General features: G+C 33.5%; 1 protein-coding gene and 1 non-coding gene across 3 annotated transcripts; one reads left to right on the forward strand and one right to left on the reverse strand.

Annotated features, from left to right (window-relative positions):
• Nucleotides 1-7,919: 7,919 nt before the first annotated feature.
• Trnaf-gaa lies at nucleotides 7,920-7,992 on the forward strand. The gene has a single exon. It is a non-coding gene; the product is annotated as a tRNA-Phe (tRNA).
• A 146-nt stretch (nucleotides 7,993-8,138) lies between these two features.
• LOC113498655 lies at nucleotides 8,139-24,660 on the reverse strand. 2 transcript variants are annotated; one of them, XM_026878757.1, is made up of 3 exons: nucleotides 24,000-24,660; nucleotides 19,845-19,972; nucleotides 8,139-8,430 (listed from the first exon to the last, which is right to left on the reverse strand). In XM_026878757.1, exons 1-3 carry the CDS (start codon nucleotides 24,400-24,402, stop codon nucleotides 8,260-8,262), a joined length of 702 nt encoding a protein of 233 aa, XP_026734558.1. In that variant the 5' UTR covers nucleotides 24,403-24,660; the 3' UTR covers nucleotides 8,139-8,259. The 2 variants fall into 2 exon arrangements, 1 of the variants encoding a protein (XP_026734558.1); XR_003401033.1 differs by lacking the exons at nucleotides 19,845-19,972; nucleotides 24,000-24,660 and adding an exon at nucleotides 10,104-10,136.
• Nucleotides 24,661-27,790: the final 3,130 nt, after the last annotated feature.

Raw genomic sequence — 27,790 nt, forward strand, 5'->3', positions numbered from 1 at the left:
CAGTATTTTTAAAAAGACAAGTTAAAGTGATGATATTTCCTACTTGCCGAATAAACTATTTAATTTCACGCCATTTCCTTCTATTTAAGTGGTTATTAATGAAATGAATAATAATTTAGATATGTACACTCTATTAATTTACTTTATGCAACGAAAAGAACGTGTGGCTTGCCTACTCAGAAATAAATTAAAAACTATTGCAATAGACGTTACTGGAACTAATAAAATATAATGAAATAATATTTACTACGGATCAATTTTTATCGTGATTGCTTTACAATTTGGCTATAGCGTTTAGATGATTTTGAATTTAGGTAGTCATTATTTTCCATGTTATTGAAAGTATGACTACAATATAATCTATAACATTGTGGTGGTCCAGCACTTAATTCTTGGAAATCACTCATTGGGTAACTTGTTTTTACAGGCATGTTTTTAATACGTGAAACTAAACTATAATCGTACCTCCCACTGTCAGGATTCCAACGGGACAGTAACAAAAAAAAAACTATTGAGCGAGACAAATTTTTCGCGCCATCTGAGCTAATATCTTGTGATGTTTACTCTCCGTCCCTCTGTCAATAGGTTATGTGTCACAAACCTCTATTAATAAAAAATGTGCATGTGACTTGAATTTGTGAAAGCCCTCGCGACACAAGGCTTAAATAAATGCCTTACTGCGAGAGACGTTTTGTTTAATAAAAAAAAAAAACACATTATATATTTTTACAAGTTCCATTTTACTTTTCTTAGCCTAGTCAATATTATGTAACGAGTTTTAGTCATTCAGTTCCCCACATCATGGTTGACTAGAGCGACGCCTGACGATGCGTGTTAATTGGTAACAATTGCTTTTAATCGGAAATGGGTGGTAGTTAACAATTTTTTGTAGGTTTTTTTATTCGTTACCAAGCTATTATCATAATTAGAATTCATGTGGAAGGATGTTACCGGGTGAATGAAGAGGTTTTAATTATTGTGGGAAATAGTGTGAAAGAAGAAAATGGTCGGAAAATGTAGGCAATGTAGGTATAGGAGGTCATTAAGATTTATTTTGAAATATCCTTTTGCTAGGCCTGCGTTTTGGTTTCGGAGCCCCTGAAAGCCACAGCTCAACCTATTTTGCTGGATATACATTTTTTGGTAACCTCTTCCGCAGTAGTGAGTCGCGCAGGGTTTGATAAACATTTAATTTACATCCTCAAAGCCACCCAGACTTAGACTATTCAATCGTTGATCACACAAATGCCTTTCCTACGCGCCCTACTTTAACGTTGTTTAAATTATTGTATAAATTGGATGATAAATAAATAAAATTCGTGGACTCACCTTTAAATGTATTCTTCATCAACCGTTTCGTTTATCTTTAGATTAGTTGTACAGAACCCTTAATGTATCAAGAACAACTCTAACATCACCATATTTATTAAGAAATAAATTCATCTTTTTTCAGCTCTGCCGACTTACAGATAATTCAATATCAAATTTGAGTTTAAGTCGACCATAAATCCTATCTCCGGTTAACTGTTTCAAATCGAAATACAAATGACAGTCGAATCATTAGACGTAACTTTATCAGGGTCAAGAGTAGGTAGACGATTTAATGGTCTGAAGAATAAAAGGGTTGGGGATACTTTCAGACGTGGATTATGTAAACTAGGTTAGAAAATCAATTAAAAGAGAGTTCGTGAGAGAGTTGGACGATATCTTCTAAAAAGAGAATCTCGATATATTTCCAGGACGAGCACAATCTGTTACAAGGAAAATTTTCAGTCTCTCTTAAAATACAATAATATAAGTAGTAAATTCGATGAGATTGAATTTTGAGAAAGTTTTTGAAGTAAGTTTTTATAGAAACCTGGAGTTCCGGGTCATAATATAGGTTAAAAAGTATAGGATAGGCACCAAACGTGGGTGACGTCACCTGGCGGATAGGGTGCCCTCCCGACTTGAGGATTCATGAGGTGGGAACCTTAAGAAAAAAAAGGTTGGGTCAGAAAAAAAAATCTTTACATGAAAATACCAGGTTCCAGGAGTCAAATATAAATAAATAATATCATTTTGGTGATATATCAAGAACGACGATATTAAATAATCGGAAGTTATAAACAAACATTCTATACGTAACATCGTTATCGTGATTCGATTTCTTGTTCTGCCAACGATATGCAAAGATATACCAAAATGTTAAAAAGCCTCATTTAAATAACAAGTTTCCTAACTTCCTATTCACTGTGTAACTGTTATGTGGGAATTATAATATCAATGAACCACAAAATAGCTGCAAAGCTAGCATAAGTATATCAAAACTGCACGGATAGCCGAGTGGTTGAGGTCACCACGCCAAACCAACTGTGCGCGACGTGTCTAATCAATCCCCGCGTTAGACAAACATTTGTTTGATCCACGAATGTTTGTTCTGAGTCTGGGTGTCTTGTGCATGTCATTATTATGTTTTTAAAATCCCCGACACAAAGATTAAATTCATTGCTGCGGGAGTCGATTAAGAAAAAAAGAAATAGAAATAGAAGACCTCTTAAATTGAGAGTGATCTGTCGAAGCGAGATGCTGCTCTACGCCATTTAGTACTCTGTCCCACTTCCACATCTACAAGTAAGGCAGGGGAACCTAAAGACCACAGAGATGCGTATGAGGCTTTCGACTTCTTCAATCCAAATTATTAAAATACATTAGTGACTTGAGTCAATAACAAGGTGTTAACGATAAATATTCATGATTTAAGTTAATTCGTGTTTATTACTGGAAGTTGAATTTAATCACACTTTGATACTTCTTTGATGGCCTAATTTTCAAGTAGACTATAAAATTATTTGCAAACTTGCCTCAAGATGCAAAGAATATTCGATATAGATCTAGGGTCTAGTAAAACTTCTGCCTCTGTTTTTGAAACGTCTGTTTTCAAGTTTGACACTAAGCACCACTTTAAATCGCTTGTAGCAGTCATGTTGTCTCTATCAATATTATTTAAAACATAGAGAAAAATATAAAAAACGATAAGCGTCACTTAGCTAGGTATTTTTCTTGCATTAATATTTCCATGCTTAATTAAAAGTTTCAAAACTCTTACCCTGCAAATAGCTAGCAAAAATATTGGACACTCCGTACACAAAATGTAAATTAACAAAGAGATTGTTTAAAAAAACTTAACGAGTAATTATCATAAGAAACTGTTGTATTAGAGTTAATACCAGGCCGGCTACTAAATCTGTATAAATGGAATTCGAAAAAATGTGGACACGCAACATCTGTTTAAAATTAGCATAAAGTTGAGAAAAACCGTTTGCAATACGGTGCGTTTTTCTCATGATAATGTATTACGAGACAAAACGGGATCGCGTGTGTGGGTAATGTGGAATTATGAAGTAAAATCCAGGTGAATAAATCTGCAGGGTAAATGACCTCTCCTTGAAGTGAGAATAATATGTTTTTTATAAAATCCTAGTAGGAAAAGAATACAATGAGTAAATTGAGGATTCCGTCCGTGTGACGCTTCGTAAACTTTAAATTCACATGCACTAAGAGACCCAGAACCAGACCAAAAAGTCAAAAAACTAAATGGTTGTGTGGGAAATTAATGTGACAAAATGCTATTTTATGTTTCATGTTTTTTAACATATGATTGAATTGTTCGCTATTATATAACCTATCAGGAGTGCGAAACCACAGGCCATCGCATACCATGTAAAACTCAACTAAGTATTCGTCCACTTGAATTTATGTAGTTTTACCATTCATTTCCCTTTGCAAACAACGTGTTAAAATCCTAATAATTTATGACCGTAATAATTCTATTTTAAGTACTGTAGTTATACTATTGTGTAATAATGTGCATGAAACTTGAATGTTTGTGAGACCCCTCATGACTCAATGAGTTGTTTTTCAAATGGCCGATGATGATTATGATTCGATTGTTTTTTTACTTCTCGTCTTCATGTATTGCCAGACGAAAATTTGTAGCTAGGTACTCTTAAAATCTGTTTATGAGTGTAGCTATAAACCTTCGTACTCATAATAATCCCTTCTTATTGCTACAGTATTCAATTTTGTCGATACGGATATCATGAAGGAAATAAATAACAAACCTTTTAAGTTTGTGTGAAACTATGCTGGAGTCGGACAGTCGTGCGGAAAACATATTTATTCGTGCAAAACGCACGGAGGAGACGGAAGACCGATATACTTCCATAGTTATTTGCTAATTGCCTCGTAACGTGCGTATTGATTTAGGAAAGTGAATGTGCTTGGAATATACGGGAGAGGATATGAAGCGGGTGCGTTCTTCAAATAGGATGTTATCGTCACTTTTAAATGTCTTTTCTTAGAACGACGGAGTCTACATTTCCTATCTGACTACCCTGGGAAGAAATGTCGAAAGAAACTCAGGGGCCACAGTCTCTTTTAAAGTCCAGACAATATTAAAAAGTAAAGAAGGTTCGGAACGGTTACTTCTTAAGGTAGACTATTTCATGTCTTCAGGCGGCCGGCACGTGTAGTTCAACTAAATACGTGAGGGCACGTATAAATTGCGGCTAACGTCACCCGCCCGTTAGGTTTAGGCAGCAAGAGTCTGACACTACCATTCCCTCCATGTGGATTGCCTTCCTATACCAAAACAAGGCCATTTCAATGCTTACCAATACATACAACTGTAACTGGTCATTTTAGGTGAATAAAAACATCTGCACTTCTGTGTTTTTAGCTATACACCGTGATTTTTTAGTCGTCTTACAAAAGCAGCCCAGTTCATGTATCCAATGACTAGAACACGTTCATGATAAAAAATAGGCATTTATGAGATTAAAAAAAAATGCAATTTTTATTCAATATTATGATGCAATTCGTAGTTTATTTTGAGGCACACCTCTGTTAGGAGAGCGGTCCGAGCCTTGTTACAATGGTGAGGGGCGCGGGCGGCGGCAATTTTATCATTTTTAAGAGGATATTTCAGATTTCTCTTGTTTAATTTTTCTTCGTACTTATTATCTTAGTTGATTTGACTTCGTATTTTACGTCGGATACATGAACTGGGTTGCTTTTGTAAAACGACAAAAAAATCACCGTGTATACCTTTAACAGACCTATGCTGTTAAAATCATTCGTTATCACCTCATCGTCCATACGAGCCAAGCAACGGTAAACGGTATAACTAATATCTTCCATTCTTTTTTATAAAGCTAAAAGAATCAATTATGCAATGATTGAGCTTTTATTTCAAATCACGTTAATGTTTACGTTTTAAACAAAAATTCATTTACTTATTCAAGATAGACTAGGTTCTCAGAAGCACTTCTTTAACGTTCAAAAAAACTATCAGCAACCGTATTTCTCCAGACCGAAGTTCTCTTACAACTTAACTTCACAGCAAAATACTTTCAGTCGTGCCAGTACACAATATCCTCCCGTATATTCCAACCTATCGTGTATCAATCGTCATTTGAACAACTGATTCGGAAAAGTATTGCACAAAAAACCCATTCGATACATTTTTACTTCATATTTCTAAATTATTTCGTGTTTAATTGTCAGCTAAGTAAGTTTAAGTCGGTGTATGAAATTTATGTCCTGCCATTTTCCGTGGTAATTTTGTCGCGTAGTGTTTATAAAAAATAAGATGCATAGCTATCTTTACTAATATGATTCTATGAACAAATGACATCTGATTGCGAAACTTTGGAATTAAATATATTAATGAAACATTATAATAATTCATGAAACATTATTTTTTTTTTAAATACAACCCTGTTCCTGAGGCACCACTCGCAGTTGACGGTTATTGCAATTTAATCCAGTTTGTCACGTTCAGATTTTTTCTCTTATCCTATTTAATCCATAGTTCAAAAATTTTGGGTGGCACAAATAGCTTTAAAGAATTTATTCATTTATTGTTTCATATTTAATACATGTAAATTATAATTTTATTTATTTTAAAATTAAGCAATGATTTCTGTTTACTACATGAAAGTAGCGTTCAGCTAAAACAACTGGTTAGTTCATTTTCTATTCTAAAGATGGCACTGTAGCTGTTACTAAGTTACTCCGTGACGCTATTATTCAGCCACATGATCTAAACCTGTTCACTTAGTTCCACTCCCGCTTAACAGATGGCGCTGTTAGCAATAGCTGCAGGTCAGCTATTTGATCTAGTTTAAAAAAGTTTAATGTAAATAAGTTAAATAACCAAATAATATATATATGATAACCAAAATATTAATGTGAAATAAATAATGTAGATTTATCTTTATTAAAAAAGTTTCTCATGGACTTTTTAGAGGGTTCTTCTCCATTGCAATCATTTTCTGGAAAAATTATTGTTACGCTTTAACAATGCCAAAAAATTACCTACTTGAAATAAAAACGTCAACTTGACGATATTAACTTCGTGGGTCTCTGATTACCCACATCGCGGTCGTTAAGGTAGAGCCAACATTATCAACATTATAGGTAATAGCATTTATTTCATTAAGAAACTAGACTCTTTACTTTAAGCCGCCTAAGCAGAAAATATTATTTTTTAGCAAAGATACACTGTAAACATTGTGCTCAACGTGTGAATGTGTGTTGTATCGTTGTGTACTCGACAAACCAGCGTTTACACAGTTTCTGGAGTATCTAGAGTCTCTCCAATACAATGGTGAGATGAAATTGAAATGAAATGAAATAGTTTATTCTGCAAAAAGGATATAATTCATCAGTTTTACATGTCAAATTGATTTTATAGCCTCACTAGAGTCGACTCCGAAAATGTCTTAACTTCTTTTAAGATCCAGATTCTACAGGATTGACATTCAAAGTTTCTAACAGGAGTGTAAAATAAAATAAATATATTTATTTCATAATTTATTTATTCGTATAAACGTGTACAGATAGAACCATCATTCAAATCACCATTATTTATAAAAAATACTGATAATTATTTGTAACATAAAAATAAATTAAAACATTAACAACAGTTAATAATAAATTAATGAGTATTCAGGCACAATAACAATTAGAAATAAACAAATAAATTACTTCAACCGTCATAGCTTATTTAATTAAATAAATCTTTTAATAAAAAGTACTCAAAATCGTTCGTATTTTATTCGTTTCGAACGATTATTTTTAATAAAAGAATTACAATATTATTTTATCAATAAATAGTAAATTATTTTTAAACGAGACACGTGTTCAATTACTTTAAGAAATAAATTAAAGAAAAGATTTATAAATTAATGAGTATTTTTGTTAAAAAGAAATAACAAAAGAAGAACCTTTACAAAACAGAACTCGTGTCGCGTTAATAAATTATTTTGTTAACAATCCCACATTTATTAAACTAAGTAATAATAAAATTTTATCTAAAATGTGTCACAAATTGATAACGCTTAGCGTTTTAAGAAGCGTCTAAAATTCTGTTAAGAGTTTATTAAAAATAGTTTCGATATTTATAAAAGAATTAAACTTCTATCTGTCTCTACTTTCCACTTTAAAATGACAGAGACAGAATGTCAGTTACGGGCCTTTTCCCAAAGGCCGTTATCTCGCAAAAGGGGTCGGGAATTTGAGGTATACCCCATTAATTGACCCATTTCGGTCCCCTACTATTGGTATGAGAACTCCATGGGACATTAGGGCGTTGAATTGGTAGCATCCTCATTTTTGTAAGTAGGAAAATAGATGGGAATCAGTATAAATTCGTAATTTGACGAGCGATTTAAAATACTACCTTTATTAAAGGGCGTGGTAGTACTAAAGGCAAAGTTAAAGTACATAACGACCATAATACCATTAACGACGACTTATCAAAAATACGAGTCATGATTGATTAATAAAAGATTGCAAATAATCTTTGACCTTCATACGTCACACGTAGGTTAGGTATACGTGTAGCCTATAGGTATTTTAACAGTATTCTCACAGCCGAAATAGCTCAGTTGGGAGAGCGTTAGACTGAAGATCTAAAGGTCCCCGGTTCAATCCCGGGTTTCGGCAGTTCTTTTTGCGTTTTGTTTCCATGTTTTTAAATTTACACGGCATTAATATTCATTTATTATTATTCTAATACAATTTTTAACTGTGATTTCGGTTTTTAACGATTTTTACCAAAAAACTCTAGAAACTTTTATTTCTGATTTTCAAGCAATTCGTTAAAATTTTGCATCGTCTAAATATTCAACCGCGACTCAAAAATCAAGAAAACAGATAAACATTCTTAACACCAAGCGTTACCAACTAAGGACCACATTTCCCATTCCCACCCTATTCCCTCTTATAACCGGAGTAAGCGAGATCGTCGTACGCGCGTCTGTCCCAGCCGCCGCTGCTGCCGCCGCTGGAGGACCAGCCGCTGCTCTCGTGGCCACCTCCACCGCCACCGCCCTTGGACATCAACTTCTTCAGTAACATGATGCCTGAGAGTAGGAGCGCAATCTGGAAAGGAGGATAGTTTGGTTAATATTTAATCGAATGTTTGACTGGTGTAAAATTGATCAGGATACGACGGAATCAACTTGCGGAGACTTATTCCTTGCTATGAGATAAATTATCACACAGTTCTCACATTTGTGTTTTATGTGTATGGGTGTGTGTGTGTGTGTGTGTGTGCATGTCTGTGTGTGTGTGTGTATGTATGAAAAAAATAAAATAAAAATCGTATGAACTCTATTTTTTGGCTGCCTTATAATGTTCTACTTCTCCCTAAAGTTCACTAAAAGTCAAAAGACTGAATAAAAGAGGTATCTTTTGTTTCCTTAACGATTGCAATAGTGGCTGATAGGTAGTTGCTTCCGACTTAGAATGCATTTTAGGTTTAATTATAGGAATAGATTTAACTGTCGGAGAAGCTGCAACGGATTCTAGGATTATACATAAATTTTGAACAGATGTATATACTTATAACTGTGTAAAAGTATGTATATCATGACCTCCTTTATCGTACTATTTTATTTGCGATCTTAATTTTGTTGATAAAAACGAATAGCGAGACAAACGCAAATGAAACAAAGATAACAGGTCTACAAATAATCAGTTAAGATTTTTGAAGAGTTTTAATTTTGCCGTTTTATTATAACTTATATTTAGTTCAAATTGAGTTGTTTTTTTAATAAATAATGACTAGCTGTCGCAACGCAAAGTACCTTAAATACTCCTTTTTATGACTATTGAGTGTTACAAGTTTCAATGAATCCGAGGTATCGGTTTAGTTGTGACGCGCATAAAATTAGTCTGTTTCTCTGTATCAAATCTGTTTTAGAGTTTCGTACTCAAAGAATAATAACGGGACCGTTCGCCTGTCGTGATATCTATATTCTATGATATCTATCTATCTTCTTTAGACTATCTTTTTGGAACTATAGTCGCTAATCCTACTCACATTCTCAGGATTTATAACCTAAATCAACACTCGACGCTAAATCCACACTAAGTGAATGGCCTAGCTAAATTCAAGTAGACACCTTTCAAAATCCAAGGTCTGAATGACTGTTAAAAACTGATATATTGTGAGATTGTCATTTCCTATGTACATTGATCAATATCTGATGTTTTCCTTTGCTTCAATAGTAACATATGGGTTTATGTGATTATGGTGCAGTCAATTAAAAGTGGTTAATAGAGCATGTGTTAGTTAAAATAATATGTGTGTGTTTCAGTAAGACGATGATAATAGTTCCTGAGATTTACGCTATTTTAAGCATTCAACCGGTCAAGTGCGAATCAGAATCGCGATACTGAGGGTTCAATACATATAGATTAAAGAAAAATAACTTTGGACGAAAAAGGCCGTGCTTAACCTGGATTTTTTATTATCAAAAGAACCGAAATTCGATATATTTATTATGCTACCGTAATGAAACATACCTAATTAAAAAATAAGCTTTAACACCGGTTGATACTGTTATAAATTTAAAGGATGACCAATTTTTTCAATCTGCATATACGGAACTCTGTGCCGCGAATCCCACTCGCACTTGACAGGTTTTCTTATAATTTAATTGAACTGGGAAATCTCGACCTACATAACAACCCCACATAATCAGCTTTAACAAAGCTTAAAAAACATAACGGAAATAAAAAATAAATTGCCAACTTAACACGCAACTTACGTAAAATAAAAATGAAGTAAAATCCTTTACCACGTGTTACGTAGCCGGTAATAACAGATGTTCTTTTACCATCGATGTAAATAAATCTCTTGCGGCTTGAATTAAGACAGGCCGCACGAGATTTACTTGTGTCGACGGTAAATCGACTTCGATTTTTGGCGGCTTCAACTTTGTTTTGTAAGCGGGTGTTGCGACCCGCTGCAACGAGATGACTGCCTGTTGTAAACTAGTGTTGCTGGTTTATAAATCGATTTTCCCGAAAACTATTATTTTCATGAAATTGTTTGGATACTTCGGGTGCCTTGTATTTTTTATTTCGGAACTATTTTTGTTAATTTACATTTATGTTGTAACTTTTTGAGTGGTATTCATTCTTATTTTATAGAATACATTCAAGTGCTGAAATATTTTAATTATGGCCTTTGTCAATTTTTTTTTTATTTAGAAGTTGGTTTTTTATTTATGATATACACACCCCTGTCATTTTATTACGAAACTTATAATATAATTAATTAATTTGTTTTAAACTTTCCTTATAATATCCTTTATACATTTTTTTCCATATATTATTGCAACTCCTCGTTACACTAGCAACACTGACACATATTACAATGCGTGCTACCAGGCAAACGGAGTTAGAATGGAACCCCGAAGGTCGGTGACGTATGCCTTCAAAACACATTACATTCCTGCACGTCCCTACACCAATCAAAACCAACCTTTAAAACCATATAGATAAGATTCAAAATCTTAGTAACGGAATGTTATAAGTACTGAAAATGTGTAACACAGGATTTATAACTCTATTTTTATGGGGTATAGGTTGCAAGTCATTTGGCAAGACATCAAACGATTTGATTAGAACATTATTAGAATTAATTGTTTAGTTATTATTTCATATTTATTGTTAGACAACGTTTGATGTAAAACTATTAATTGATTTATATCAGGTTATAATATTAATTGTTCAGATTTATATTTAGATGTCAATATGTCGAATTATTTATATTTTTATTCATTTCTTATCAATGACTTGAAAATGTATTTTCAAAATTTGATCCACATGCTTTCCAAAACCAATGATCAGGCTGCAATTAAACTTTGATAGAGCCGTTATTTGGTTTTAACTTTAGACAGCTAGAGTCCTTAAACAAACCCAAAATTCAATCCATTTTTTTTTAACACAGCGAATTATTATATTTTTCAAAAGAAACATTTAATTTTTTAATAATAGTCATATATGGGCAAAAATACTTCTCGCAAAACAAATACTAAAGCAGACTCTACATTATATATTCAAGCATGGATCGGGAATCGAACCGGTGACATCCCTACGCCACCCAAGGCTGCGAATGTTAACTACGACATGACGCAACCATAGTAACCGCATAACGTTTACTGTGAGCGGGCATTCAACTTTATGATTAAATGCTGTTGTAGTTCTCAAAGTTGGTATTTTTGTAAAGTTTCTAGATATAAATATTTTATCTTAAGTGGATTCGCCAGTTATGGTGGTGAAGTGATATTTATATCGTAATAAGAGGTTTTTGTAAAGTGCCATAGTGCAAAACAGGCCAAGTCAATCTGTGAAAATCTTTTCAGAATTGGGAATAAGTTAGGTAATAAAACAGGATTTTTGTTTGTTAGCCTCAAGAATGACTGGACTGATTTAGATAATTTTGGTTAGAAGAATATTAGTTGGAGTTCAGTCGATGAAAAAGTTTATTGTGACACAAGTGGAAAAAATACTCGGAAATAGTTCATATTTAATTAACTTTTCTTGTCTTTTTATTTCATTGCAAGACCTTATGTGTAATTACATTTTTAATTTTGATAGACATTAAATTGACTAGTAAGTGACATCACCGAAAGGTGTTTCTTTCAAATTCAAATCTAACTATATTCAGCGTTATCAGATACGGTCGTTTTGCTCTTCTCCTAAAAATAGGACGTGTCTGCAACACTTTGATTTATGACCGACAAAATATCCGCCCAGGTTTATGCCGGTTTTATCTATGTTTACGATATTGTTTTACTGAAGGATTATTGCTATCTTCGTACAGGTGAATTATTATTGCTACCATTCATATGTGAACACTCAAAATGTCGCAATGTCACAAAAGTATTTTTGGTTTAGGCAAGTTAATCGCTGATTAGTGAACTTTTAAAGAGCACTGACTTTAGATCTTTGTCGACTTTTGTGACATCAAATCATATTTACAATCAAAGATTAATTATCTATTTTAAACAATTTCAATCACCATAAAATATTCGAGATAAAATTTAGCTCATACGCGTTTTTGTGACAATTTTTTTTTACAATAATCCAAAATTATAGTGACATTCTCATCTTTGAACCCTGTTGCAGTTGGATAGAATATCTACAAGCTTATGCCAATGAAATACATTCAGGAATACAACGACAACACTTATCCGGGACTGAATAACATCTTTCTATCTATCCATATCTTATAAATATATCAAAAAGGTACCTCCAGGTTAAAAGCCTTCAAACGATTTGACCTACATCTACATTAATAATGCAAACTCAAGTACTAATACTACTGACCCAGTATTTTATCGCGACCGATAACGAAGCAATAAATTAGGAAAAACTGTGTTGTTTTTTTTAATAATATTTTGGTGTTGATAAGTATTTTTTGTTTTTGCTTCTGTTTTACTTGTGAAGTAAGGTTTAGTTTTATTGCCAGAATATTATATTCAGGATTGCATTCAAGCAATTTTGAAGAGTCAATCATTGTAATCATCTAATCGACGCTTTTATTTTTGACTACCAGGTTTTTGTCCGAAACAATGAATATTTTTAATCAAAACTATCTTTAGTATAATTTCGGTCCATAAAAACTTCATTTAGGAGTATTTCAATCTATTTGGTCTAGCCTTATTCCGCGTTATACTTCTAGTAACTTTTTTGATATTTATTCATATTTAAAAGACGTAACTGTTGTCTTATGTATCGGGATTGCCTGACCAATTTCGAATATAACCGGAGTCGTTAACCATGAGCTAATACGGCAAGTGTCAATTCGACTCGCAACCTCAGCGCTTATGATTAAGGACTCCGTTACCATATAGTATTCAATTCGACTCTCTATCCACCACGACTTGCCTGCTCATCATATTTCACCATAATCTACTCAAAACTGCCTATCTCAACTCACCTACACATCAAGGCACATAATGTTCAAAAGTGCCACCAAATACCGGTCTACCGGACGTCAAATCATGTCAAATTGACACAGTACCTCCTTCCCCTTAGCCCCTCGTTAAAGTAACTGCCTAATGACATTATTACAAAGATACCATACATCGGCTTTCTCTGTCCTGACCCTGCATCGTGAGACCCTTACTTTCTAGTCAAAGTGATTTACTTAAGTGAATATCTTTACTATTATGACTGGTTTGTATACCACCAACAAACTAGGTATTTTTGCTTCATTTACTTTTATGAGACAAATTGTATACAGATTTATATATCATTATTTCCTTTATGATCTTCATTTGTTGCAAATAAAATTGAAACAAGTTAAATCATAGAAACTGATACAACACAGATACCTGAGTGGTATAGACAACCACAAAGTTGTCTATTATGTTTCATACCTACTTAAAAGCTGCGGGTTTGATACCTCATTTGTTTCATGTAGCCCAAATTGGCCACCACCCCATCAGCCTTTAAAATGACTCCCATTAAGTTACTTAACACAATCAAAATTAACGTTATCGTAAAACTACACCCAGTTCACAAAAAGTCTGTAATTCTTCCCTTCCTTAGTATCTAGTTTCAATTCAAAGTACTGTCTTGATCTCAGCGTCGAACACGCATTTGTGGGTCTAATAGTGCATGTGACTTGAATACTTATGAAACCGATACACAAGAATTAAATTTGCATAGAGCGGAAAGGGCTTCAAAAACATCTTAATCACTATCTTAAAATTTCATCTTCTAACCCGCCACAAACTAATTAACTCAATTAAACCGCTCAATTAACTGCTCAATAAGGCTTCTCATTAATTAGACTTAACTAAACAGCCCTTAATCTAGAAGAAAGTTTAGAGTCTAGCATACCTAGATAAGCGTTATGACTTAGACAGCATCGGTCTAGAATGGTTGGAACGTTAATCAAATGGACAAGGGATATGATAATGATTTGTGTTTAACCAAGTAGTTAGGAATTATTGTGATGTTTGTGTCATGTTTAAATGGTAACTAGGGGAGCTCTAACAACATGAAATGGTTTGAGTTTCTTATGTGTTACTTTGTCATTGAAGTAGATGTGCTGGGTAGGAAATCTGGTGAAAAGTCTGTTGTAAAAGTTTTTAGGTTTTAGGTAAAAAGGAACCCCATTACGGAGGATCAACTGTCTGTCCTTCTACATGTCTATCTCTATTTCTCTGTTTGTCTGTTTGACTCATTAACCATGAACGTTAGATACGCATAACATGAAGTCGTTATTGTTAAGGTCATTATTTTGTTGGTGCATGAAAAATAACTTTGAGGCTTTGATCTTCAGCGAGTCGGACTCACACTCTATCTTTTTTATTACAACAACTCTGAGGAATTGGTAAAGTGTTGGATATTGAGAATGTTGTCCAGTATAATCTTGACTTCTTTGACTACAAGAGTTTTGCATTTATGTAGTAACCCTAAGCCCAAGCTTTGCCTGCCTTATTTACCGACAACAATAGCTTTTAATGATCCTATTATTTATTCAACCTTAACTGGATGTAATAAACTAAGTTAAAAATACCTTGAAATTGCGTGCTTGGAGCAATCTTTATAGTAATCGATTGGTGATGCACATAAGAAAAGATCTATAAGCAACAATTTTAAAACAATTTTACGATATTAACGGTACAGAGAAAGTGGAGTATTAACCAGAGATCTATGGTTTTCTATAGAACTTTCGATTTTATTCGATGATTGGTAAGTATTGAAGATATTCGCGAAGGCTTATCAAGATAAGGTTTGATGTAACTCTAGGCAATAAAGCAATGTGAAGCAAATTTTATCCCCATCAGTTATATGGTTCTGTTCTGGTTGACTAACTTACTGTGCATCTAAAGCATCGAATAATGTCTAATCAAATAAATGTTTCACATAGATAAGTGCGGATGTTTCAGATATCATAAAGTATACGTAAATTGAAGAATAATGGCTTCATAATGATTCTTAAAAATACTCGTGTAAACGAGATTGGAATAATTAAATAACAGAAGCTGTTGACCAAGAAGAAAGGCCAATTTAAATCCGTATAATGTGCATAAAATTGCAATTGCTCGGATCATAACTTTTAATTGCAGTGTCTATGAAATAAAACGAGTGGCCCACTAGCACGAAGAATTTAAATAATTTTCGTGTAAAATAGTAATCTATCATCTAAATTACAATAAACCAAGTAGAGGCTAAAATGAAGACAGTGCAAAAGAAAATGCACGATTACCTATCTTACATACTCTTTCAAGATATAATGAACATAATGCCCATTATTAATCTTATTTACACTATATTTGACGAAAGTCCGTTATTTAATATACGTGTCTTTTTTGAGAACGTTGTAGTCGACATTCTACCGTCGAAACCTAAGTCAAAAGCCATAATAAGTAACTGAAATACACCGAATCACTATTCGAAATTCAACACACGCAATTGAGGAGAAAAGAAACATCCATGCTAATATGAAGAAACATCCAAAATCAAAACTAAAAACAAAATCATCGAACAGGAACTAGTTACAACAAAACAAAAGTAAGGCATCGAACCATGAAAGTGCCAACTCAGTGACTTGATGATGATGATGATAATGACACTAGATGATGGCATTACAAGTGACATTTGCGCAGTAATTACTCTCTGCGTGTGATCTTTAACCGGGCACGTTATTGGTACGTCATTTGTAGAAACAACTCGTGTTGTTTTCTTTCCTATGAGATTTAGGACGGTAGTTCGTGATTCTGATGCGTTGGGTTTGTTTAAGATAAGTTGTGTCGTATTTGTTTTGTGAGGTTTAAGGATGTGTTGTTTTGAAAGTCTTGACCTTTTTTTATGCATGCTTTCAAATTTGCTTCCATCAATTTGCATTTTTTTTAATTGTTCAGTTTCTGTTATGCTATACAAATTACGTGAATATGTCGTGTAAAGCTTACTTTAAAATTATAATTCTCGTAAAATACAAAATTTGGTTCTATAAAAGTATTTTTGGCATAAGGAAAAAGAAATCTATCAAAAGTTCATAAACTGACACATCACTACACCTATTTTTCTTCAATCTACTATAACAGAGACTATCGCCAACCACACCCATCCCCTAATTTGATTACCGAACACCAAACGCCAACAAATCATTCGCATTTATACCTTGACATCGATCGTCACCATTGACTAGCAAAGCTTCGCGACACAGTTTACATGGTATAAGAAATCACAATAATGTGAACTTAATCGATGTGCGGCCAGTTTTTGTTCTGCAACTGTTAGATACGTTTGAAGATAAATCAGATCGTCATCTAGACAATGATAGACTACTGAGGAAATACCATATTTGGAGTGAATGGGAAATTGCTGGAACGTGTGGAATTATATGGTATTTTATCATGTGTGATCATTAGATGATGAATTTAGTGGAAAGGTGATTTGTTATGATTAAAATGAAAAAAATAATAATCGAATGGTTTGATATAAGTTTGATTAATTTGTTTTTGAATTGATGGATTTTTGTGAAACAAAAATAAATGGGTTATTTTCAGGTCGATGCTGCCAGTTAAGACAAAGCTCTGTGTTGCCTCAGATATAATATTTTAGAAACACTTTAAAATACAGAAATATACATTCAAAATAACAATTCATAATTTGAAAGGAAATTTCACGAACGATCTAAACACAGCTCATAGGCTCAATCAATTTAATTGCCAGCAAAATATGTGAAGTAAACTTAGAATCGTGACTCAGATGTACTAGAAATATTCCAATCCAACTCCTTTCTAACTATTGTGGAATTTTCTTTGGTAGCGTTAGAAACTAAGTTCTTTAAGCAAATCCCTCATAAGAATTCGATTGAGACTTAATATTGAAATAAGCAGTATTGCAAATTAAAAATCCATAACTTAGAGATCAAGAAAAGGACAGTCATTGCAATAATTGATTTGATTGCTAATAGCCATTTTTTCGTAGTTATAAAAATACCTACATCATGTGATTTTTTGTCATCAGTGCCATGTATTGGTTGTGTGAGAAGGAAAGGAAGATCACCTTTAAAATATACTTTCTCTGCGGATATGACTGATCTTGCATTGTTAGAGAAAATTGCATCTGACAGTATCACTGTAGGATGTAGGTTGTTGATAAAAAAATGATCATAATCAAGTAAAGACCACGCAGGTCACATATTATTTCAAATTTCTGTGACTTATAGCGATTACTTCTCCCAAATTATACTAAGTTGTCAGCTTGTTTCACCGGATGTTGATATTTTTTTACAATACGATTGATCACCTGACATAACCATAATTGATTGCTGCTTCCATTATTCTTTTTTTTTATTTTGCAATTTAATATTTCAAATGAAATTTGAGTAACAGTTATATACAGTTTAGATGCACTTTTGGAAGACTATAATTTTTAATCGGAAATTTTTTGAGTCTTTTTTTGCGAACTTTACGGGACCGCTAAGTTGTCGACCACAAAGTAGTAAGGCTATGAGTGTAAGTAAGCGCCTCTGGCCACAATGAAGTATCATTTTCTATTGGTGTCACAAGGTCTGTGCCAATGCCGTGGGGAGTCGAAGTTTAATATAATGATCGGGGATTCCAGAGAATTGTTTCAACTAAACATATGCCTTATTTAAATTTAAACCATAGCAAACAGCTATTGGCAATTGGCATGCATAACGGCCATGTTTTTATCGCTATGGTTAGATCAGTATTTTTACTGGTGTTTAAACCATTTTGATGTGTAGCTAATATTAAGGAAGCGTATAATGTATTACAGGGCAACTTTTGAAATAAACGGCTTTGTTGCATTTTTAAAATAAATGAGGAATTTCTAAACTTCACATGAAACCCAGACAACAATGTCAGAACTAAAAGACAATTGAATGGAACGAGGGAAATATATGTATTTTAGACGAATAAAAGTCTACTATATTCAAAACATATTCATTAAAAAAATTAAGCTTAGATCCAGCGTTGGATGCCCTAACCAAAATAAAACTATACAATTTTGATTCTAAATTCACGTAAGTCTTTTCCCATTGATAAACCATTTCATCATATACCAAGCATACTTGAACGAGTATAAAATTAGAAAATATGACCAACAAAACAACAATTGTCGTTACTCTCAAAATTTCAATTCTATTCATTTCATTACCCATTCACTTAACGCTTACATTCCAAGGGCTTAAACTTGATCCACTAATTCAATAGAATGTAGGTCAGAAGACAATTAGATGAAGCTAATTCCCACATATATCATATACTTCATTCCCACGACTCAGGGTGGGAAAGGAAATTACTACCAATTAGAAAATTTCTCTCTACATTGATGCTGCAAAAACGGGTACGCAAAATAGGAAGAGAACCATGTAAGTGGGTACTATTGATGATAGATGAAAGTACGGAAAATGGGTTTGTGTCTTAGATGTAATAGATGGTATGGGTTATATTGAATATGGTCTATCAATTGCCGGTGATTTAGTAGATTTGCATGATGTTCTACTATTTGTAGTTGTTTTTGTTTCCAAGGGTTTTCTATACTATGTTTTTACTTTTGCACCTAGCTTTATAAGCCTAAAGTGATCAAGTAATATATGGATTTTCTAAAATGTGTTTTAGTATATGACATTTTATGTTTTTAAATAATTTATTTATGATATCATCTTTGTAATACTTCTTGAAAGGAAGTTTTTCTTTCCAAAATTTTTCTTTGGCTCCAAATAAGTCTTCAACATACCAAAATGTTACATGTTAAGCAAAAAGTAAAAGTTCAGTCAAATTGACCACAGTCATCGCAAATAGTTTGCGGTTTTCAATTGTAACTTGAATATGTCAGAACATTATAATTGATTATCCGTATCCAACGCAATAATCATAATGTATTATTTCTACACATTCTCAGAGTCGAATTCAATACCCTTCCTTATTTAATATGCTGATTCATAACTTTCTTCTTCATCATCAACAAAAATTTGGCTACTTAAACTAACGGTCACTAAATAATTACACTGTTATTAATCTACTCCATTTCTCGTGTTAATAGAAAATATGAATATTTCGAAATTCGTGCTAACTACAATTGGCCTATGATTTAATTGTCCATGTAGACTTATTACGGCTCTCTCCTTACGTGCTAACGACAATGCCTTGCAAGACAGTTAGATCTAAAATCGACAATTACGTGATACCAACATACGTTAATGAGTATAAATTATCTGTAATAAGTATTCAAATGTCAGATATAAATATGTGGATAGTGATAATTATAGTCACCGTTGTAAATGATGGCTAAGTGTAAGTAATTATTTAAAATTAATTATGCTTAAGTTACTATAATGTTTTTACATTTCGTATTAGTATGGGGAATTCCAAAAAATGTTATTTTCAAGAATGGCTATCCAAATTGAAATAACCCTAAGTGTCACATCAATTTAAAGTTAAGTTGAGTCAAGATTAGTGTTTAGGGAGGATTCATTTAAACACGGTTATTAATAAAATGATGATTACCTTTGACACTATGAGCGCCTTGCCCGCCAATATGAAGAGCCCGGCTATCGCCAGTGGGATCATTGCCGCCATCTTCATCGCTGCTCCCATCATCATCATCCCCATCATCTTCTTCATCTTCCCTCGACCTGGAATTTGTTTGGTCATCTATTAGTATTGTTACATCTTTATTATTAAGTGATGAGCTTTGTTCCTCGAGTTTCCTCATCCTATGTTATTTGTTCGGGTATTTGTTTTAACTAATATTGTACAATTACTTAGATTTAAAATTAAAATATATTTTTGGAACCACTTTTGCTTAAGGTACACAATTCATTTTCTCTTATCGGCTTCAAATTAATACATTTTAGCTTTTATTGTGAGGAAAGATAAATAAATTACCAATTAGTATTGACGATTCGTTAATAACAACGTAGACTTCGGAAGCCTATGTTCCTGGTACCCTAAGAATGATGGCATGTGCATATTATTGGCAATAATTTATGAATATCACGCGAACTTAGTAACGGGGAAAACGATCATTTCATACATTTTACTGCTAATTAGTACTAAGTTTCCTTGTAATCAAGCGATGTTAACACAATATTGTGTTTCCTGATATTGCAATTTCCACTAATAGTAGTGATAAAAATATGATGGATAATCTAGAATCAGTTGATGTATTAAAAATCGATTAAGCTATGCGGGTTAAAGATCAACTAGTCACAAATGTAATGCTCAAAGCAAATGAACATCACGCGAAAAAAGAAAGTTCTTTTGATGTAAACGAGTAAATAAAGGAGATCGTGGCTATTATTTTTATGATGAATGTAATTTTTATCAAAATAGTTGTTAAACAAAAGCTTGGGAATAAAGAAATTTACTTTTACCGTCGTCTTGAGGTCAAAATTAAATAGATCTTCAACTTGATTGTATTTATGATTTTGACTCATTTCCCACATGATTTCAAGTTTAGGAGATTGTATAAGTACATTTTATGGATTTATGAAATGGATTTACCAAAAATTCGTATCATTAGTTTGCATAAGGGGCAAAAAGTAGTTTGAAATCAAATGAGATGGTTAGAAACTTGGTTTTTAAGAGATTTGACGGGACGTTCATAGCTTGGAAACTTGTAAAGTAGGGCTGATAAATTCTATCGATTTTCTAAACCGTCTTGAAGATCTTAATAGCCCAATCATAACAATGATGCCAATAAGAAAAGTCGTGATAGCTATTATATAGAAAACAGTACACACACACACCACATGGTTGTAACCAACACATTTGAAGTATGGGACAATGATTACTATAATGATATTGTATGATGGTGATTCTAAATAATAGCTTGGTTACCATGGTAACGTTAAATCGGTGAAAGAAAGCTTTTGTTATATTGTTAGTTTGTGATTAGAAGTGGTGTTTTCTTTACCAAGATTTTTATTATGGATTTTGTCGACGTTTGGAAAATTCTGCAAAATTTGAAATTAAAACGATTCAAGTTTCCCGTATAACTTACCAATAGATAATTAATTGGTTCTCACAAACAAGCACTAATAACTAACTTCCAAATCGTTTAAAAACTAACATATTCTATATTACAGATAACTTTGTATAATTGCCGTCCATTTGGGCCTGAACCAGATTGCAATAAAATTACGGTAGGGTAAAAACACTTCGCTAAAAACATAATGTGTAACTAATCATATATTATTGCAAAGCATCCCGTTTTCAGCTAGCTATCATAAATCATATACCTAACTGCATACGCATACCACATAAGCTTTAACGCAACACAGAATGCCTATGAGAAACGGTTTCACGGTAATAAATATCTTGATCGTGGATATCATCCATCTTAGTACATGCCGAAGATATGGAGATTTTCCCAGTACGGCGAGGTTCAGGTAACACGTTTCAAGGTCATGGAAAGGTTGGCTTGAAAGTATTTGGAATATTATGTATCCTTTTCGTTTGAAATTATACTGATAGCGCTTGAAGAAGGAGATAAAAATACAAATTGTTACGAATAAAATGTTGGATGGAACAAATGGTTGAGGGTCTTGCCCAGAAGTTTGGCTTGATTAGTTCAACACACAAATACAATTAAAATAATGGGGACATCATATTTATATGGATAAAATATTAAATTATTTCGGGTTTAATTACATTTTGCGTTGAATCCACATCGTTCATATGCTGTCAACTTTTGACAAGCATTATTTGATCATAAAATAAATGTGTTTTGAATGAATGAATACCTCAAAAGAATGGTATTAGATTTAATAAAAACTAGGCTTTAATTTTCACTCGACATACAAAGGGCCTCAATTGCAATAATTAACTGAGAAAGCGTCTTAGTAGATGATCACATAAATTCTGATTCAAATCGCAAAGCTCCTTAAGATAGCATTAAAGGCAATTCAGATTCTTTTTCATTCACACAGTTTGTGCTACTAATGCGACTACTTATGTTTCTAACTATTTTAGAAAATATATTTTAGAGGAAATGTTTGTTAACACTAGTAATTATTAATTGAGATTAAGTCATTAACACTTTTTCTTTTACTCTACACAAGTATCATCAAAGCTCTACCTCAAATCTTTCCATATACATTCATTTTGACACACGACCTCACCAACCCTTATAAATTCATGAAGAAAGCAATTAATATTAAGTTGATTAAGTAATTAGAAACTGAAAAAGTATGTGCAAATCTTCATCTAAAGTTAATGAAAGAAGATCAGAAAGTTTAATCATAGTCCTATTGTATCCATTTTAACCTCCTGTAACATAATTGTTGACCGATCATATGCTCTCCCTTTAAAAGCTTTTCACAGCTTCACTCTGCTTCATTAAAGGTCACGCATCTTGACAGGGGTCACCGTCATCACGTCAAAACCTTTGATCACGTATGTCCATAATGACGTGACTTTCTCCTAAAATTAATTATGATGTTGCTTTTAATTAAGCTGTGACTTTTTGCTCAATTATAAAGCAGACCTATTTGTTGCACGTTTTGTACGTCACCGTTTTAATTTGTGGTTTATGTTTTTAAGAAAATAAGTCGGTTTGATCAAATTGTTTGAGTCAAAGCCGAATGTATATGGTTTGAAGTAACTAAATATTAGTCAAAAGATTAAGACGCGATTTTGCTTTGACTGAAAGCATCCTACGTCTTGGACTGAAACCAATTTTTTATTTGAGTCAACAGTAACATACATATTGAAATTCTCCTGCGTTTATCAGTTATTAATGAACCATAAAAATCCTTTAACCTAGAAATACGAAACCTCCTACTCAAGTTATCTTCAGCATCCTATAATTTCTAACATAAATATGTGTCTCTACCTGTCGATATGATGAATATTTCAATGTTAATGAGACATACTAGTAAATCATTCACGCAATTCCTCACTAACCAAGCTATCTACGATGAAAGGTATATTTATAATGACAGTAGTTTGTTGTAACGAGGCCTGCCAAGGAAGGGAAGACTGTTGTTCGAAAATGCTTTAAAGGTTATATAGTTTTTTTGGTAGGTGCAGGGATGGGTAAATACTTGATATTTTAAACTGTATGTAATTGAATTTAGCGATTCAATAAATGAAAAATTCTAGTAATGAAATAAAACATGTGCTTTGATTGTCTGCTATTCTATTAAAATAAATTTTTAAGGGAAAATCACAATATTTAATTTTGATAATGAAAGGAAAGGTGGTGTTTTTTTTTTAATTAATTCTAACGTTTAACCGAAGCATTATAATCCATATTCAGTTTAAGTCGGTGACGAGTAGATCAAAGGTTCGCGGGGTCACAAGTTCAACTCCGATGGAGTCACGACTTCATGCAAATCTTTCAAAGAGAGTAAAAAGACTTACTATAAAGCAATTAGTCGTAGCATTTGATGGTTCGCAATTAAAACTCTCACTTACAGAATATGTCAGAGGTTACATTATAATCTAAATGATATAAAACTCATTAGAAGAGATATTACTAGAAGTCAATAAAAAGAAAATATAAAACTGTCATTTATAGGTATAAAAATAAATTAACAGTTGAAGATCAATTTCATATCATTACTCGACGAGTTATTATGAGAGGTGATAGAGATAGCAATAACGAAAGAGAATTTAGTAAAGAGTTACATCAAATAATAAAGAAAATATAATTACCTTCTTCAACACCCTTGTTCAACTCATGTCCTGACATTTTGGGCAACGACAACTGAATCGTCCTTGAATTAGCGAACGCTGCAACTCGATCCCAAAGCATATCCGTGAGTGCCTCATTCTTATCCAGATTCCTTGGCAGTACAGCATCAATATCCACTTCGTTCATAGCCGGAGTATCAACAGAAGTCGTCTTTACAACATTAACGCCATCCACTAAAGGAATCACTTGCATCCTTGCTGCCCGATCGAAGAACAAAATCGCCTTTTTCTTCAAACAGGGTAAGATGCCATCTTTATTTTTGCAGTCATCGTAAACTTTGGTGATGTACCGAAATCCGAGGTCATCTTGTGCGGCCAATGTGGATGTTAGGTAGAGAGATAGTAATAGCACTTTTTTGTACATTGTTGATGTTTGCGCGGCGGTTGAGGGTTCGTTACTGTGGTCTGGTGTGCCTCCGCCCGCAATTTATAGCTTATGCTACGGGGGCATTTGAGAGTTACCTGATTCTGTTTTGTTTATCTATTGTTAGGGTTGAGAATAGAACTAGAGTTTCTTGTGTGTTTAGGTAAAATAGAACTTGTTGGCCTTTGTTTAAGTTGTATTTTGCGTGTGATTTTATTGCGGAGATATGCGTGTTTTCTTTGTGCTTGAATTATAGCGATTTTTTATTCTTTGTTATTAATGTATTGTGTATTTACGTTCCTGTAGGTTTGGAGAGTAGTGCATTATTTAATTATAGGTTTTTTTTAACAGCAATAATATGTTTTCATTATAATTAGTACTCAAGATAAATGAAGGTTATATTAAATAAATAGTAAATTAACATATTACTTGTGCCCTGAAAATCTTTTCTTGTTATAATTTGAATTATTTTCGTCTGAATGCCGAAGATCCGGCTGTCAAGTAGAAGATCACAAAAATTGAAATTAATAGTCATTGATCACGAATGTTTTTTTTTTTGCAAAATTGAAAGTAATCAGATTAGGTGGACTTGGATGAATTATTATTTTCTCATTACATTTTTTCCTATAACGTCACTTAGATTCGCGGTTTTGAATACCGTTAGGTTTTGAAGACCTGTAGATATTTTTATGAAAAAAAACATGTACTAAGAATATTAATAGGTTCTAATAGGTGGACATCACAAACGTATTTGCTCTAGAAACTTGTTATTATAGGATTCCAGAAATGACCTGAATGGGAACCGAATAACAGAGAAAAAATATGAAATTAATTTATTGATGCAGCTTGTTGATGAATACTTGAATTAAAATCCTTCGCCAAGCATGAGTGAAATACTATTTAGGAACATGAGTCATAAATTGATTCGAGATGATGTGGAATCATCTACGGTAGAAAAGTTAATATGAACGTAATTGAAAAATACGCCCTATTTATCAGGGGAAATCTTCATGAACTATCTCTGCCCTAGAGAAGGCGGAGAGGTATGCCTTACTCCTTTTACAAAGGACCACGGGAACGCCATGCAAACTACCGCGATCTTTTGATGAGCCCTAGCCCAACATAAAGAATATAAAAGCTTTTAACAAACACAATTTATTCTACACTCTCTCTTAAAATCTTTTTTTTGTAACGTCTGGGAATTGAACTGAAACCTGCACAAAGGCAAACGCTCCGTCATTACACCGTTTAACATGTAAAAGTGAGAGAAATTGGTCTCATATCAATTATAGCCAGGGTCATAGTTTTATGGTTTTATTATGTATATAGTCATGCTATCCCTTTGGTATAGGTAGAATCATATATTATATACTGAAATACATTATTCAATTATAAAAAATGAAACACAAAATACCTACGTTTAGTTGAACTGTTTACGGTGTTTTTTTCAGTAAAACTTTGGCACAGTCATACATGTAAGACATATGCCTGGCTGATGCACAACAAAGAGAATATATATAAATTTTAATTAGCAAAAGAAGGATCTTTTTACTTAGCAAGCACTGCTTCCAGAAAAGGTAAAGAACCTTTTCATAAAATAACATTTTCATGTGCAATAGTGCGCTAACATTGACATTCGTTACTTGAGAAATGTAGATTCTGTTTCGAAGTTCAATAGTTCGTCCCGATTTTTTTTTGTATTCTACTAATCGAAAGTGCAATGTGAAAACAAAAGGGCTTTTTTCAATTGCTCTACAATTACTAAAGGTTCTTTAAAATCGTCAGTTTTACATAAATCCACAATAACTAGTCATTAGAATTTATGAAACGGACATATTTAGGTTACAATACACCACAGAGGAAAATGCTGACTGATTTGTTTCTATTAGTTCTAAAAAATAGGAATTTGAAAGCACAATAAAATAAAAATAGAGTTTAATTATTCATCTTTAACATTGCTTATACGAACTACAGGCCAATTTCCTTGGCGACCATTTTAGCTAAGGTGCTTGACAGTGTACTCAATTCACATTTTACAATGCACATTAAACTGCATGATGCTCAGTTCGGGTTTCGACCTGGGCTGTCTACTGACACAGCCATATATAGTCTGAAGCACACTGTCAAGTACTATACAGATAGACGAATTCCTGTATACGCCTGTTTCCTGGACTTGAGCAAAGCCTTTGATCTCGTGGCCTATGATGTCCTGTGGGAGAAATTGGCTAACACAAGTGTGCCGACAGAGTTGGTATCTCTCCTGAGGTATTGGGATATCAACCAGGAGAACCGTGTGAGGTGGGCGGGCGAGCTTTCGAATGCGAGCAGGTTGGAGTGTGGGGTGAGACAAGGGGGGTTGAGTTCTCCCTTACTCTTCAACCTGTACGTAAATGCCTTGATTGAGGAGCTTAGCGGCATGCGTGTCGGATGCTATGTTGATGGTGTTTGCTGTAACAACTTCAGCTATGCAGATGACATGGTGCTGCTGGCTCCCTCAATCGGTGCTCTTCGGAAGCTTATTGCAGTGTGTGAGTTGTTTGTTGCCTCTCACGGTTTGATATACAATGTAAAGAAGTCCGTATGCCTGGCGTTCAAATCGGGTCCAAAGAGTCCACCAATACAGCCGATTGTTCTTAATGGTGTATCGCTGAAAAGAGTCTTCAACTTTAAATATCTTGGACATTGGTTAACTGACGACCTGAAGGACGACATGGACATGGAAAGGGAACGCAGAGCACTGTCAGTTAGGGCGAACATGTTGGCTCGCAGATTTTCCCGGTGTACAGATGGGGTCAAAATTACCTTATTTAAGGCATATTGTACCTCACTATACGCTGGGGGTCTGTGGACTAACTATACCCAACGGGCTTATAGTGCTCTGCGAGTCCAATATGACAATGCGTTCAGGGCACTGTTACGGCTTCCGCGCTTCTGCAGTGCATCGGGCATGTTCGCTGATGCACGTACCGACGGGTTTGATGCCCTCTGGCGTAAAAAGACTGCGTCGCTTGTCGGTCGGTTGCGTGGGAGCAGTCACAGCATCCTGAACACTATAGCTAATAAGTTTGATTGTCCACTAATGTTTAAGTTTGTACAGCGGACTAAGTCCCTGTTCACCATATTGTATTAATTTTAACTTTAATTTGTTTTTTATTTTTATTTTATATTTACTCATGTACCTGTTTAGTATGGATCTCTGTTGTCCGAATAAATAAATTTATTATTATTATTAAATTCTTTAAAAAATATACGTATTTTATCGAATCCAATGTTTGGACTGTGTAACATTAGGGTGTGCAAGTACTAAGTAAAAATATAAATTCAAGACAACAAAGAGCCGTTAATGCATGTAGAACCAAGCCGATACGTAAAATATCTCATACGGCCC

This window comes from Trichoplusia ni, chromosome 1, assembly GCF_003590095.1.
Source record: "Trichoplusia ni isolate ovarian cell line Hi5 chromosome 1, tn1, whole genome shotgun sequence".
In the NCBI taxonomy this organism is placed as follows: Eukaryota; Metazoa; Arthropoda; class Insecta; order Lepidoptera; family Noctuidae; genus Trichoplusia; species Trichoplusia ni.